Raw genomic sequence first — 16,302 nt, forward strand, 5'->3', positions numbered from 1 at the left:
GGGGGTGGTGAGCACTCTGGGTCGGGAGGTTAAGTGGCGAAATTAGCGTTGCTCTGGCAGCTCAGAGCAGCTCTGGGGATGGAACTCAAAAACGTTCAGCCCCAGACTCCAAATTGCTGTCGGCTCCTCTCCACCTTCCACCCCTCTCTTCCCCGGCACAAATCTGTTTTCTCACCTTTAAGCTCGTTTACTGGCCCGGCCTCGTCCCACCTCCGCCGTTGGCCGGCTGCCCTGCTTCCGCCCCCTCCTGCTCTGTTGCCCTCTGTGGATGCAGTTCCGTGAAAGTACCTGGAGTGTAATGTTGTAGCTCTATTAATAGGATGTCAGAAGCGTTGGTAAAGCAGGTAAGGCTGTTGCCATGTCATTGTTTCCATACGTTTTTTTATTGGCAGCAGGTGGAGCTGGAGAATGAGGATAAGTGCTCTGCCTCTGTTCACTGCAAATGGTTTCCTGTATTTCACTGTGATATTTTAGGCTTGATTACCTCCCCAGGTTGATATGTTGCCTCTGTAAACTCAGCTGGCATCTCTCGGCTTCATCGTAATGCGGCTCAAAATACACACTTCTGTGTGAGAGAGTTCAGCTAAAATAAGCACCGAAAGGCTATTAATTGCAGCCAAGTTGGGAACTAAGATGGGATGTCAGAGCTCAGAGTCGCTGTTAACGGGACTGTGTTATTCACCGGTTGCCATGTGAATGCTAACGTGTTGTTTTCTGCTCTGTCCCCTCATGCCTTCCCGGATTCAGAGAGAGGTAACCAACCAATTTTCACTTCTTCCCCCCTTTGTGCTGTCTTAAGTGTCTGGCAAAGCTCACTTGCTTTCTTCATGCCCTGCCGCCACCATCATAGCCATCGCTGTCTTTGAAAGGCAGAACTTTGTTTTGTTTAACCTTTTCTCATCATCACTGTTATGTGTCCTGCATTTAAAATAGTGTGGAATTGCCTCTGGGTCCCTGATCCTCTGTTGCTTGACCCTGTTTGGGGAGGGTGTTGGGCAGAACAGTGACTTGGTCCCGGTCACTACTGGCCGAGCAGAGTCTAATCAGTATGCTGGGGAGAAGGCGTGGTAGAAATAGGTTTCGTACCATGTTGCGTAGGAGGCTTTTTGTGCTTCTTGAAGAACTAATTCTAGGACCTGCTTGTTAGGACTTCTCTGTAGAGTTTCATTGGTGAGATTTGGTTCTAGGCCAATAGCTGGAAGGACTGACTCAATTTCAGTCTGGATTATTAGCAAAAACCTATGGAATTCTTCTCCCTTCCCACCTGATGAAAAGGCTGTAACTCCAAAATGAAAGGCATTTATACCTCAGACGTGTGCGTTTCCCGCGCTCTGACCATCAGCCTGACCATTTGGCTGATTGGGGGCTTTTAAGCTCCATGATTCCTCAGCTCTGTCATTTAATAAAAGCTCCATTTTGGATGGAAGGAGAAAGTTTTGGAATTTTTCTCCCTGAAAAAATGACTGTGAGTACTGCTTGGCAAAGTGAAGCGACACCAGCGCTGGCCTCTTTGCTTTTGGTGCTGGAGTCCGTCCCAGGGGGCTCCCTCCTGGCTGGGGCTGAGCTCCAGCTAGCGGCCACTGTTCTCCCTTAGGATAAGCTGCTGTCATAGCTCAATGGCTGGCGGGAAGGGAGACGGCGTAGGCTGGGTGAGTAGTACTTCCACAGTCGGTCTTCCAGAGGGTCTGCTTAGGAGAATTTGGGAGCTTGATTGACTTTCTCACTACTTTTGAGGAGGCTCTGGGCCCCTGGAGGTGATGGAGGTTTCTGGAGGATGAGGGCTGTGGGTTTGGATACGAGCTCCCTTGTCTGAAGTCACCACACGTCTTGTCAGAGTGCATGGTAAGGATGTTTTCGGATCTTTGCTAGTTCCTACCCTCCGTGTCCTCGCTGGGAACCGGTTGCTCTGAATATTAACAGCAAGACTGTTCTAGAGAGGGCTACAAATTCTGGTTCGCCCAAGCCACCTGGATTATTTGCAGGTGGTAGAATTTCAGATCTGCTGTGTACACAGTCTGTGTGTCTCCTGAAAGCACCTGGTGAGGGTTTCCCTGCAGAGAATTTGTGTTTACCCAGGTGATGAGTTGCTAGAATGCCCCTTTCAGAGTTTACAAACTTAGCATCTTCTTAAGCTTGCAAAGAAGGAGAATTTGAGTTTGTCAAACCAGAGCCTGAGCTTTGTGAAATTAACAATGCCCACATGTGGTGCATGTGCCAGTGGGTACAGTTTGAAAAACAAAGTCGTGTATGTGTGTGTGTGTAACCTTCTGGATTAGCTGTTTAGGAAGATGACATTTCTCATCCCCTTTCCCACCTCTTTCCTCCTCCAACCCCCCCGAAACAAGATTTTCAAAATGCAATCAGAAAACAAGAGCAGTTAGGCAAAGGAGAGCAGGCAGTCCTGAAAACAGGATTCCTCCCTCCAGGCCCTATGCAGGTGAGATTAAGAAGAGAGAAAACCCTTCATCATAAAGGGCTGGGAATAGAGTGTTTAGATCCAATCTGGTCGCTGCTCTTTTGTCCTTATTTGCAGGTGGGACCAGTCCTCTGCAGTGGTAACAACGCTGTTCGCTTATTGCTTCCACAGAAAGATAAGCTGGGAGGATAAGGGTCTTTAGGTACATTTCAACAAGTGTTATTATATTCATATCAGTACAAAGATTTATTAAAACAACCCTCGTGGATAAGGAGACAGTATTTCAAAGTGGGCTTTTTCTTTGACTTCGTTTTCCTCACTTATAATAACAACTAACATTCATCAATTGCCTTCGTGTGCCAGCCTTCACAGATTTGACCTGAGCAAAATACGGGTTATATGAAAGACGTTACCAAATCATGGAGACTTGGTCAGGAGCGCTAACAGAAAAGATTTAGCGAGAGAGTGAATGGCAGGGAATCTAACAGAAAAGAGAGGAGAGAGCTACTGCCAGACACATCTGGGCTGTCATGTGCCTGAGGAGGGCAGCTCCAGAAAGAAGAGCCCAATCCCACAGGCAAAAGTTGCAGGGAGGCAAGTTTCCATTCATCATTAAGAAAAAATATATTTTGGTTTGCAGCGAGCATTCAGCAGTGGAGCTTCTGACCCATTAAGTAAATGAGGTTTTATACCACTGATATATTCTAGGCACCACCTGTCTGGGTTGCTGTAGGAGGGACTTTGAAATGTTAGCCTGGGTAACTGCTACGAGGTCTGTAGGTGCCTATAAATACCTTTTGAGGAGGGATGAACACATAAGCAGATTTCATTTATGTAAGGGTTGCGGTGGCAGAGACTTAGGGGGAAAGGGTGAGCAGTTCTGTCTTGGCTACTTTTTAATAGAACCCATTTGAATAAAGAATCGTTTATTCATTCATTCCGTAAAGATGGATTAAGCCCCTACAGGGCGATTAAAATGCTGTTCAGCTGAGAACAATAAAAGCAATCTTTTGCCCTTTTTCTTTGCCATTAAGAAATTTGAGGCTGTCATGTAAGATGTCTTAGCACTGACATTTTTCCCTGTCAGAACTCGCTGCTGGTCCTCTGGGGGAATAATTACTGGGGAGAGGAGCAAAAGGAGAAGAACAAAAAGCTGGAGACACAAGGGCTTAGCCAACAAATGGTGAAAGGTAGTTGATTCACTTCTGTTACAGTTTAAGGAAGAGACTTAGCTATAAACCTTCCACTTCCTGGTTTATAAAGGAAATGCAGTGATCCCCTGACTGCAGGAAATAAATGGGGCAAAACTCCAGAGGGGACCGGCACCTCTTTTAGCAAACGGCTCCTGCAGGAGTGAGCTGGAGCAAAGGACAAAAGTGGTCCTTGCTGCTCAGCGTCAGACACAGTGTCTCAGACGGACGGGCATCTAGCCGAATTTGTTAGAAAAGACGGGCGCATGTTCTGACTGGACCTCGGGGGTCATTTGGGCCAGCTCTGTGGTTTTATAGACCACACCAAGGCCCTGGAGGAGGCGTGACCACGGGGGGCGGCGCGGAAGCCCATTTGAGCGCATCTTGGCTCTGAGCTGTGACGCTCTCGGCGCTGTGGGCACCGGGTAGCTGCAGCCCGAGTGCCACCGGCGGCTCTGAGGAGCGAGGTGGGGCAGGAGAGCCACCGAGGGCTCCGCAGGGGAAGGTTCCTGAAATGCCCCGCGGCTAGCTGGGTGACACCCGCCGACGCCCGCTGCTCTGTCCTCCCAAATTCCCACGCCTGGCGCTGGGCTGATCTGTCAGGGATACTCAAGCCGTGGAGGCTGGTAATTAAAGCAATTTCTTGTCCCCCTCAGAATATAGGAAAAGCTCTAGAAAATGTTAAATTGCTCTTACATATGGGCATGAGGGCTTTTAGGATTATAATACCGATTGGAAAAAAGTCTGAAAGGCTGAGTTAGGCCACACCTTGGTCATTGTGAAAGTGAATGATGGGACATGGGTTCACTGACCGTCCTCTCTACTGTGTGTTTGAGAAGTTCCAGAATGAGAAGTTTAAGAGAGGAGGGGAAAAAGAAGAGGTACTGTGTCCTTTTGACTCCTGCACCCTGAAGCTGGGACCCAAACTCCATTCTCCAGGGGAAGGGCCCGGCAGGCCGAGGTCACCGCAGACCTCCATGTCGCTGAGACCGAGTGGCTTGTCTCCTGCTGCCCAGCCTCTGCAGCCCTGGGGACTTCTCCCGAAACTTCTCCTGGCTCTTTGGAGCCAGTCGGTCCTGGGCTTTCCTACTCCCAGCACTCTTTTTTCACCCTTTCGTTGGGCCTTTGGCCTCAATTAGGCCTTCAAATGCCTTTCCTCCTTGGGGTCCAGACCTTGTTTTGTCTCTCTCATTCTCCACTCTCCCATCTGCTCCCCTGACTTCAGCTGCCCCCTAGGCCCAGACCACAGGCCTGAGCTCAGGGACCGAGTGTCCACCTGCTTGATGGGCCCCACCTCCCCCAAGCACCTCACACTATTGTCCAACCTGGAGCTCATCAGCTTCCTTCACCAGATCCTTCCCCCTGCCGTCCCCAGTGCGAGGGCACTTAGCTGTCCCAGGAGGGACCTCGGAGTTATTCTGCATTCTCCTTCTCATCTCCCACATCCCTCAGTCCCGCAGCCACCCTTCCAGTACCTCTTACCCATCTGTCTTCTCCACCCTGCTCTCGTGGAGACTAACTCAGCCTTGCCTTTTCCAGCTGTTCGAGGCTGCTGCCTTCTTTGGCTCGTGGCCCTTGCGCCGGTTCTTTTACTTATAAGGAAAGTGCCTCCTCCTCTCCCTTGTAATTGTGTTGGGCCCACCCCAGATAATCCAGGATAACAGCCCCTTCTCAGGATCCTTCACTTAATCCCATCTGAAGAGTCCCTTTTGCTATGTAAGGTAACCTATTCACAGATTCTGGGAGTTAGGACAGGAATATCTTGGGAGGGTCATTATTCTGTCTACCGCTGCAGCCTTTTTCAGAAATCAGGTGCTGAAAAGCCAAGGTTTTAAAACAACCAGTTAAGAGGTGTTTGGATTTCGTTCTGAACAATAATGAGATTAACTCAGCCATATATTTCATTGCACACAAAGGAAGTTGTCCGAACTGTCTGTGCTCCAGGTCAGAGAGAGGTCTTGCAAGTCCCCGTGTTCGAGGCTTTCTGCTCTTTTAGGGTGACTTGGGATATGTTTCATGGGAGTAAAACAGGAGAGACATGCAAATCTCCTGACCCCCGCAGTGAGGAGAAGAAGGCACTTGTTTTCTCCCGGGAGGTTAGTTACCGGCAGATTTCCGCTTCTCTGATCTGTTAGCCTGGTACCTGGGAGGGAACAGGAAAAAACAAAGCTGTTTAAAAAAAAAAAAGGGTCAGAATCCCCCAAACAGAGCCTGCGGCTGCTGAGCTGCCCTCTTGAGGAGATGTGGATTCCAGATTGTTGCCTTAGGCGTTAATCACTTTCTCCTGAGCCAGAAGAAAATGAAGATTAATAATAATAATTTTTAAAAATTACTCCTAAGGGGTTGCTTCTGAAAGAGCAGAGGGCACAGAGCTGAAGTTTGATGGGAGCTGATTATTGATCAGGGCCTGTTTGGTCCTCCATGATGGTGACCTTGCACTTGTTACACTTGTAAGGCCAACCAGCTGTCATGGAGAGCAGGATGGATCTTGGAAGCTTACATCGTAGGATATCAGAGCCAGAAAGGGACCTTGGAAATCATGTTCCATCACTTAGAGATGAGGTTTGACTCCATGCCCAATGTTGTACAGCTCAGTGGAATCAGGAATGGGACTAGCAATTGGGTTGCCTGGATCCTGACCCGTTGCCCTCTAACTGTCCCTTACTCTCTCTCTCAGAGAGGACAGATGGAGGTAAGATCTCTACAGTAACTACTAAGGGTAGGGCGTAACGAGCTGTAATCCTTTGTGGTGCAGAATACAGATCCTGTCGGCATTCAGACACAAGCAACGTGCTGGGGGCCGGAGGGCCAGGCAGGCTTTTGAGCTGGGCCGTACAGAGTAGGTAGAGTAGTGAGCTCCAGACGATGCAGGGAGGCCAGTGGTCACCGCGCCAGGCAAGGGGAGGTACCGTGAGCGGGCGTGGAGCCCCAGCTTTCTGGAGCAGAGGGGAGAGCTCCTTAATTGGAGTAAGGTTGCTGGAAGAGTTGGTGGGACAAATTTTGGGACTCCAGAAATCCAGACAAAGGTCTTTGGACTTTCTGTGGGTGACCACAGAACTTCAAAGAGATTTGGCCTCAGGAAATGGCGACTGAGAATGGAATTCTGAAGAGGAAGAGTCGTGCGTGGCGAGACACTGCATATGTTACTTTAGGAACCATCCAGGAAAGAGAAATAGCCAGAAGGAGGGGGGCCAAAAACAAGACTCCCCTTGAGCATGTCTCCAAAAGTGATGCCTTCTCGTCGTTTCCTTTTGAAGCAATATGCTGTCTCGGTGGGGGTTGAGACTAGGATGGAAAGGCCTCAGGAGCACAGTGTGGAATGGGGCTCTGCTCGCCCCCAAAGTCTGGGCCCAGCTCCTCACCCAGCCCCCCAGCCCCTCAGCCCACTGTCACGGCACCCGTTCACACCTCTGACCACTAGCCAGCTTTCCCGCCGGGAGACGGGGGGGACGCGCTGCAGATACCTATGCTTGAGAGAGGGGGGCGCTCCGTACCAATTATGGCCGGGCCCAGACTGGGTGCTGGGAATGGATAAGGCTCAGATCGTCTTCACGGAGCTTCGAGGGGTTGTGGGGAAGACAAAGCTCACGAGCAGACGCCCATGGTACCCAGTGGCGAGTGCTGTGCGTCCGGGGGACATGGCAGCACCCGGCAGGTACTCACCCAGCTTCAGCTGCGTCTTCACCCGAGGCCGGGGCATGGAGACGGTGTGAGCAAAGGCAGGGAGGCGAGACCCGCCTAGGGTGCCTGAGTGGTGGCAGGGCTGGCGAGGAAGGGGTTGGATTCAAGACACTTCCAGGAGGTAAAATCGGCTGAACACGGGGGTTGGGCGTGGAGTGCGGGGGCCGGGGGTGGGAGCATCAGGAAGTCCCCCCCGGTGCTAGCGTGGAGGACACCAAGTGACGTGGGACGTGAGGGCGCAGGGGAAGGTGGAGCAGAGCAGGCCCGAGGGCAGGTGTGCACAGGCGGAGGTTCGGGTGCCTGTGGGTCAAGCTGCCCCTGGCGTGGAGCCGCTGCGGGACGGCCTGGGGCACAGCAAGGCCACTGGGTAGGCTTTCTGGCCGGGCCCTCACAGTGATCAGTTGCCTCCTTCGGATAGACTTCTGTTCCTTCCCAAAGAAGCCAAGTCTGTGTTGGGGAAAAATCTATCCCAGTCTGTGAGAACACCACCAGCTCTTACCTTAAGAAAAGTAATTAATAAATTCATCCATGGTTATATCTACAGACAGGGATCCTGGCAGAGCAACACGTGCAAAGAAGTCACTGTGATCCCTTACCAGATGGGTAAATCGGAGCATTTATTTTCCATAAACACTTTGATCTTTTAAACCACTGTCCTCAATAATAACAGTGAGAAATTTAGTTGTGTGGTGTCATTCTTCTGAAGCCAGGTCGTGTCGCGGGCACAGTATCCTTCTCATCAGTAAAGCAGGCGCTGAAATCCAGTGCTAGCGGCACGCTCACCTCGGCGTCTGAGCTGGCGGTATACAGGGTGATGCCGACGCCGTCGCCCCAAGCCCTGGAGTAAGAGGCGTGTTTAGCGGAATCAAGTGCCTGTGACAGGACTTCAGTCTGTGGCGTCTCTTTGTGTCCCCGTGACTGTCTGTCAACTTACTCCGCAACTGTGGGTCGGATCTGGTCTCTGGGCACACATTTACACATCAGAGCCTGTTGTTTTGCTTCTGCTACACATGACTGTAGCATCGCTCATGCAAATTCATGCTCCTCTCAAGCCCGTCTTCTGTTTGTGATCATCATGTTTATAACCATGATATCTGCTGTTACTCTAGGTAGAAGGTTCCTGTAAAGTTCGGTTTTCATTAAGCGTTGTTCATTAAGGTTCCAGGAGCTCAATAGGCAGAGCCTGGGACACACTGTAGTTATTTTACTCAGAAATGAATTCCTAGGATCCATACGGCTGTTCCTGTGTTTGAGGTGGCTGTTGACATTTGTTTATTTTTTTAACCACTGTGTACTGTGCTTACCTCTGACATGCTGGCTCCTCACTCAGTTAACTAAGTTCATCGCTAGAATGTGTGTTGTGAAGTTTCCTCATTCTAATGTACCGATCAACTTTGTTTGCACAGAGATTTTGCTTATGTAGCAAGAGACAAAGACACAAGAATTTTGAAATGTCATGTATTTCGATGTGACACACCAGCAAAAGCCATTGCCACAAGTCTCCACGAAATCTGTTCCAAGGTAAGGTGGGTCAGGGCACAGGGGTCCGCCCCGCTCCTTTTCCCCGCCCGCCGCTGAGCAGGGAAGGGCGCGTGGAAGGACGGGGGAGTCGGCACGCTGACCTGCAGGTCGAGCCGCGGGAGCAGCAGGGCGGCCGCCAGCCCAGCCAGCGTGGTTAATGCTCGTTCTGCGTGTCAGGTGTCGTGCTAAACGGCGCTCCACCTGCAAAAGGAGTACGGCCTTGGTGCCTCCCACAGTCCGGGGGGTCTGATAGGTGGACAGCGGCGTGGCGGAGGAGCTGTGTATCCCGAGCCCAGCGGGAAAGCGGGGGCAGGGAGTCAGGGCAGGTCTCCCAGGGCTGGGCCACCTGATCTGAGCATGGACCTGGGAAGAAGGGAGGGGGGTACGAAACCAGCTGGGGTGTCTGTGGAAGTGCAGGCGGCCGGGGGTTGCTGTGAACACGTGCTGACGTTGCAAGACACACAGCGGCGAAGCAGGGCCGCGGTCACAGTCTCACACTGGTGCGTGTCTTGCTTACTCCTCCAGAGTCACAGCCTCACTGCCTCTCTCCCCCGCCCCCCCCGCAGAGCCATATGCCCACACACTCGTGCCCCCCTCTGCCCGGCTCTCGTGCTTGCCAGGACGCGGCTGTGTGATGCCGCGGCTCCGGCTGCTGCAGAGCCCCTTCCTTGTGTGGACCTCCGTGTGTTTACTTCAGATGTGTGGCCTGTAGCAGAGGAGAGAGGTTCCTCGTTTGTCTCTTTGCTGGGCAGCTTTTGCGATTTGGAGTCGGCTGGAGCTGCGCGCTGTGCCTGGCACGTGTAGAGGGCTGGACACACGTGTCTGTCGTCCAGCCTTCCTGCTCCTGGCTTCCTCCTTTGTCCAGAATGTATCCCCCACCCCCCCCACCCCACCCCCCCGTCGCTTCAGCCACCTTCGGGTCTCGCGGTGACCAGGCTCCTAACCATTCTCTTCTGGGCACGCTCTGCTTGGTTCCCTCGAATGGACCAGTGTTCCACAAGGGAGTCAACAGAGAACGGGCCTTGGCCATGGTGCCCTTTGACCTCCAAGGATGCATAGTTAACGTTCTCAGCAGTCCCGTTACCCGCTGACCTGTGTTCCAGTAGTGGGAGCCAGGTCTCCAGGACGCTGTCCCCAACTTCCTTCAGCCAGGCCTTTCCACTCCCCAGACTTACTGCTTGAATCTAAACACAGGACTTTGCCGCCCCCTGTGTTAATGTCGCCTTTCTGGTTCCAGGCTGGCATCATTACCCAGCCTCACTCCCACAGGTCCTCCCGAGCTAGCCAGGCCCAGGTCACGGCCACCTCCACAGCCCAGCCTGGTCTCTGCAGCAGGAGCGAAGCCTGCTGTGTCAGCCACAGTTCCCAAGGGAAGGGTAGGGGCCGGGAGCTGTCCCCAGCCCCAGAATAGCCCGGCAGTCTGCTGCTCTGACCCAATGACCGGGACCTGCAGGGTGGGTGCTGGTCCGGAGACCCCGCCTTCACCCCAGCCCGTGTGCACGTCCCTGCACGCGTGGCACTGGGGCAGCTGCTCCTCGTGCAGCCCTGAAGCATGCTGCGCTGCCCGGTTTCGTTTTCTCACTCATTCACGCAGCACGTGTAGCCGAATGCTGCTGATGTGCCAGGCGCTGTTCTGAGGACACAGCAGAGACCAAAACGGAAAAAAAAAATCCTTGCCCTTGTGGAGCTTATATTCTAGCGTAAAGCCCTCAGAACACAGCCTGGCACAGAGTCAGTGCTCGGTGAATCTTGGATTTTACTGTCAGCAGCCCTCCTGCCCACTGACCCAGGCGCGGATCTGGAGACGGGCAGAGTGGAGCTCCGGGGGAAATGACTTGTTCCACTTGGGATGGAAAGCTCGGGCAGGGGATGAAGGTGTGAGTTGCTCTTGCGGTCATTGAAGGTGGCTTCTTTGAGTCCCTAAACCCACAGCACTGTGAACAGGGGTGAGAAGTGATGACTGTCAAGTGAAGGAGATGTTAGTGCCCCCAACAGAGGAGAGGCACTTAGAAAGACGGCTGACAGATTTAAACAGTGTGACCATAACACCAACAGCAGTAGCAGCAGAAATATTTCTGAGTGCTTGTATTTACTGTCAGGACTGAAATTATTTTGTTATTAGGGACATAAATATTATCATCCACATGTGCAGTGGAGGAAACGAGACAAGAGGGCAGGTGACTGGCTCAAGGCCGCTTACCGCTAGTAAGTGGCAGGCGTGGGATTTGAACCCAGGTACTCTGTCCCCAGAGCCCTGAAAAGAGTCCCTGAAAGTGGCCATGTGGAAGCAGTGGGGGAAATCCGTTGCCCTGTGTTCCACCGACCGCTGTGGGCCGGGAGGTGTACGCATGACCAGGGGATCGTGCGGTTTGTTGCGGCAGAGATGGGAGCCTGGTAAATGGAAGGATGAATTCCGAACAATCAGGGGACTGTTAGTTACTCTGAGGAACAGTCATTCACTATTCTCCCCAGAGAAAATGGGCACAGTTCTCAAAATGTGCGGCTCCGAGATGGGGGTGAGGAGTCAGGCAGCAGACTGAAGCCAGTTTAACTTGGAAGTGAAGTCAGCGCAGACACTCCACTGGCTGGAACAGCTGAGGACACGGGGTCTGTAACCGTGAGCCAAAGCTGTGTTTTCCCTCCTTCAGATCATGGCCGAACGGAAGAACGCCAAAGCCCTGGCCTGCAGCTCCCTGCAGGAAAGGGCCCACGTGAACCTCGACGTGCCCCTGCAAGGTAGGTCGGCGCCCCTGCTGCTTTCCCTGGCGCTCTCTGCCCAGGTCACCAAGCGCAGGGTCTCGGACGGCTCCCTGGTGTATCTAGTCTCCCTCAGAACCGAGCTCGACTCAGCAGACCCGGGCCGAGCCTGCACTCGGGACCTCGGGCGCGGCTTAGAGCTGATTTTGTGTCAACGGGGGTTAGGCATCAAGGGCCAGGATGAGTTTTATTGTTGTTGGACAAGATTAAAGAAAAGTATCTTTAGTGCTTTTGTAATTCATGTACAGCCTGGGGTAAGGGTCAGCTAGTTTAAAAATACGTGGGTTGCTATTTTGGGGAGCTCAGTTTAGTCATTTTTTCCTGTCTCTGATTTCGCCCTCTGTGATTAAATTTCCTCAGGGCATCAACCTCCCCTAATAAATAGAGCACCCAAAGCTTCTACTTAGCACACATCCAAGAGAGAGTCACAGCTTAACACATAGATTCCAGTTCCTGCTTTCAAATGCTTTCCTACCTAGAAATGAAAGGTGAATGGGATTTTGATTGACAGCCCCAGTGCCTGGTGGAAGAAATGGCTGTTCTTATAGCATGATTGGCACATTGACCTCTAGAAACACAGGACGTTATGTGCCTGTTAGAACCATTGAGAAAAATGTGTTGCTTTATTCCCTGTAGTAGATTTTCCAACACCAAAGACTGAGCTGGTCCAGAAGTTCCACGTGCAGTACTTGGGCATGCTACCTGTGGACAAACCAGTCGGTATGTAAAACATGTATTGTCTTTCCACTTTGCAAGTGTTTGGGAGCTCATGAGAGACGTTCACCCTCCCATGGGGGTGGGGTCTGCTGTTTCACTCCTCGCCTTGTCTTGAATCGGACCCTCACATTGTCACTCCAGCCAGAGCACACGGACAGTCCTGATCAAAAGGTCAGTACAGGACAGGCTGAGCTCCTCGGATGCATGGTCCCAGAATACAGGGACTTGAACAAAGCGGACCCGATTTCTCATTCACTCACAGTCCAGAGCTGCGTGAGCCAGGGCTGTGGAAGGGCCCCGCCCCCAGAGCACCTGCTTCAGTCCTTGTCATGTGCTGGGCGGGGATAGGGGGCTGAAGGAACCCTCCTGCTTTCCTGTTAAGGTGTGACCCCAAAGTGCACACAGCAGTCAGCAGTCAGCTCACATCTCAGGGGCAGAATTTAGTTGCTTAGCCATACCAGGCTGGGAGGAGGCTGAGAGAGGTAGCCTTTTCCTGGGTTAAAAAACGGTTGTGGAGGAATCAGAACCCTCACGTACTGCTGGGGCGAATGTAAAATGGTGCAGCTGCCCTGGAAAACAGTCTGGCAGTTCCTCAAAAGTTAAATAGAGAGTTACCATTTGATGCAGCAGTTCTGCTCCTGGGCTTTGTATCCAAGTGAAACAAACACATGTGTCCACACAAAACCTCGTACACGAGTGTTCACAGCAGCATCATTCATAATAGTCAAAAAGCAGAGACAACCCAAATGTCCATCAGCTGACGAATGGATAAATAAAATACACTTCCATACAGTGGTACTTCATTTGGCAATAAAAAGGAATGAAGTATTAGACATGCTGCAACATGGCTGAACCTTGAAAACACGATGCTGAATGAAAGAAGCCAGTCACAAAGGACCGTATCCTGTACGATTCCATTTGTATGAGTGGAGTAGGCAGATCTCTAGCGATAGGGCTGGGAGGAAATGGAGGGTGACTTCTGAAAGGTACGGGGTTTCTTTTGGGGGTGATGAAAATGTTCTAAACCTGATAGTGGTGATGGTCACACACCTCTGAATATACTAAAAACCGTTGAGTTTTGCACTGTGAGTAAATTGTATGATATGTGAATTATATCTCAGTAACGTTGTTCTCCCACCCACCCCCACCAAAAGCAGCTGTGGGAACACCCAGCCAAAGAGCCCCATCGAATAGGCACGTGTTATTCGTGTCCAGGGGCCGCCCAAACTTGGCCTTGTTTAAGTGACAAAGTACAATGAAAGGTGATCAGGGTAATCTGGCAGATGCTGGCTTCTGTTGGGTCCCCTTTTTCAAGGTTCCTTGCTTAGGAAAAGGTAGCATTTGAATACTGTTTATACACTCGGAGCTGGGGAATCTTTGTAGAGAGGTGGGGGAGGGAGAGAGATGTCCTGGTTAGACAGGACATCACACACTGCTTCTCTGGAGGTTCTCATGACCCTTCTTTCTGTTGAAAAAGCTGGCATCTCTTTTCTTTTGAGCAATGAAATGCTCAAATGAAATGTCTTGTCTGGGGCTACAAAAAAAAAAAAAAAAAAGACCAGTCTGGGCATAGGTGTTACTGGGTGATTTGGGCCCACGTTTGAGATTCAGAAATAGCTTTAGGACCTTTTTCAGTTATCCCTTCCATCCACAGGAATGGATACCCTGAACAATGCCATAGAAAGTCTTACGACCTCGTCCAGCAAGGAGGACTGGCCTTCGGTGAACATGAACGTGGCCGATGCTACTGTGACTGTCATCAGTGACAAGGTGAGAAGGGTGGCAGATGGAGTGGGCCTGTCGAATCCAGTGAGGTTTTGGATACAGTAAGCTCCCATGAAACTCAGGCACGTGCCAAGGCTTGGCCTCTGGGGAGTTGTGCTTGCTTGTGATTAAAATAGCCTACATTAAAAAAAGAGAGAGAGACATTTTGCCCTTTGTGCCTGGACCTCTGCACACCTCAGAGGCTTCTATTCTGGCGCTCCTCATTCTTCCTTCCTACGAAGGCTGGGAGATTGGAATCATTTGCTAGAGGTGACTGTGTGATACTAGCAGTAACTCACTAATGAGGCTTGGTTTTCTGGCCACTCTCCAGGCTCCGGTATTGACTGGGCTGTTATCTGAGCTTGGGGCGCAGGAGATGCTTCTGTAGTGGAACGTCCTGTGGTAGCAGGGACCACTGGTCATCTGGAGAGAGGCCAGCATTAGCCTCAACACAAATTATCTCAACTTTGTGGTTGAGGAAACTGAGGCACAGAGAGGTTAAGTAACTGCCCCCAGGCACACAGCGAGAAGTATAGCAGGATCAGTTTTCCATTCTGCCTCTGTGAGGCATCTGTCACGGAAAGACCATGAGTCCTTAGTCTGCTCTTGCTTCTGTCCACTAGCAGCTCACCTTCAAGCCCAATTCAATTTCTAAAGAGGAGTAAGATGCTCACTGACCCTGCCTGCCGCTCTAGCCTGCGCCGCTGGATTTTCTTCAGGTCTGCAAACATGTGGTGCCTTTCCCTACCTCAGCACCTTCGCAAGTGCTGCTCCTTCTGTGCTCTACCCCTTTGCCTTCCCAGCCCCTACGCAGATCTCAATGTAAATGTCATTTCTCCCAACAAAACTTCCCAGCCTCTAAGACCAGCTTAGTTTGCCTGTTAATCAATCCCACAGCACCTGAGTGAATATTTAATAAGTCAAGATGTTAGCCAAAAGTCAGCGTTATTCTGGATGTATTTACTAATTTTCAAAAATTGCATATGGCTGCTGCAAAGGATGTGGTGTTCATAAGAATGAATTCCAAACACTTCTTAACTCGGTACCATATGGATACCAGTTTGTGAAAAAGGAAAAAAAAAAAGTATTTGGCAACTTTTTGTTTTACACAGTTTTAGATAGAAATATGATTCAATGTGCTGTTTAGTTGGGGAAGAAGACCTGGATGGAAAGAGAGCCCACGGCTCCTTTCCTCTTGGTGCTCTGGGGTTTCCGGTGGGTTTGCCTGGGCAAGTGGGTTCTGAGCCACTGTATGGGCAATACGGAAAAAGTATACATGACACTGTTCCTGCCCACAGTGAAGCCACGGGCTTGGAGTCGAGCAGACAGAGTCCGGAACACACATACCCAGTTGCAGTGTGGTTCAGAGCAGATTAAATGCCGGAACGAGGCACCCACAGCAGTGAGGCTGCTCCAGACACATTTAGAAACTTGCCTTTCTAGAAAAATACAGTCCTGTCTAAATTCAGTCTGGCTGTATATTTTTAGACACCATTTCCTCTACGCAGCCACTCTAAGCGGATTCTATGACTTAAGGTCCGAACGTGTCTGTGACTTTGGCCAGAGCTGCTGAACAGCGTCTCTTGCAGAATGAAGAGGAGATCCTGGTGGAGTGTCGGGTGCGATTCCTATCCTTCATGGGCGTCGGGAAGGATGTGCATACGTTTGCCTTCATCATGGACACTGGGAACCAGCACTTTGAGTGCCACGTTTTCTGGTGCGAGCCTAATGCCGGTAACGTGTCCGAGGCGGTGCAGGCCGCCTGCATGGTGAGTGAGCCCGCTGCGGGGGTTCGACCCTCGGGCCCCTGCTTTTGTTTAATATGCCGTAAATTAGAGCAGAGTTACTGACTTAAAAGAAGCCAAGTCTGATCTCTAAAGTAATGCCTTGCTGTGTGACACCCTCACTCCTGCGGACAGAATCAATCGTGACAAGCACTTTGCCGTCTTAAGCGGCCGGGACACCTGAAAGAAGCAGGACTGGATGGAGCCAAATTCTTCTGTAGAGACGCCAGGAACACTGAGAACGATGACCTCCAAAACCACGGATTTGAGGACTCTTAATTCTTGATCCCTAAGTAATTTCAGCATGTGATCAGGAGATGCTGGTCATGCGTGAGTTGGTACTGTTTGGAACCAACTCAGTAATTCTTTAAAAATTCAGTGTATTGAATGGTTTTTATTTTAGATAGTTGGTCTAAGTGCATTGTTCTTACATACTTTGTTTATATCTATGAACTCTATTCTTACCACAGTC

General features: G+C 51.0%; 1 protein-coding gene across 21 annotated transcripts in view; it reads left to right on the top strand.

Annotated features, from left to right (window-relative positions):
- Positions 1-16,302, top strand: part of APBB2 (amyloid beta precursor protein binding family B member 2) — a 360,572-nt gene that overhangs the window by 339,824 nt on the left and 4,446 nt on the right. For 17 of the 21 annotated variants that reach the window (XM_082390548.1, XM_082390549.1, XM_082390542.1 and 14 more), the window contains 5 exons: positions 8,694-8,808; positions 11,457-11,544; positions 12,202-12,285; positions 13,937-14,052; positions 15,636-15,815. In XM_082390548.1, coding sequence (XP_082246674.1) covers positions 8,694-8,808; positions 11,457-11,544; positions 12,202-12,285; positions 13,937-14,052; positions 15,636-15,815 — 583 coding nt within the window. Of the gene's footprint in view, positions 1-620; positions 754-1,630; positions 1,650-8,693; positions 8,809-11,456; positions 11,545-12,201; positions 12,286-13,936; positions 14,053-15,635; positions 15,816-16,302 lie in introns of those variants that run through there. The other 4 variants (XM_082390539.1, XM_082390536.1, XM_082390543.1 and 1 more) reach the window with 3 other exon arrangements.

Source organism: Balaenoptera borealis (assembly GCF_965194805.1).
Source record: "Balaenoptera borealis genome assembly, chromosome: 4".
Lineage (NCBI taxonomy): Eukaryota > Metazoa > Chordata > Mammalia > Artiodactyla > Balaenopteridae > Balaenoptera > Balaenoptera borealis.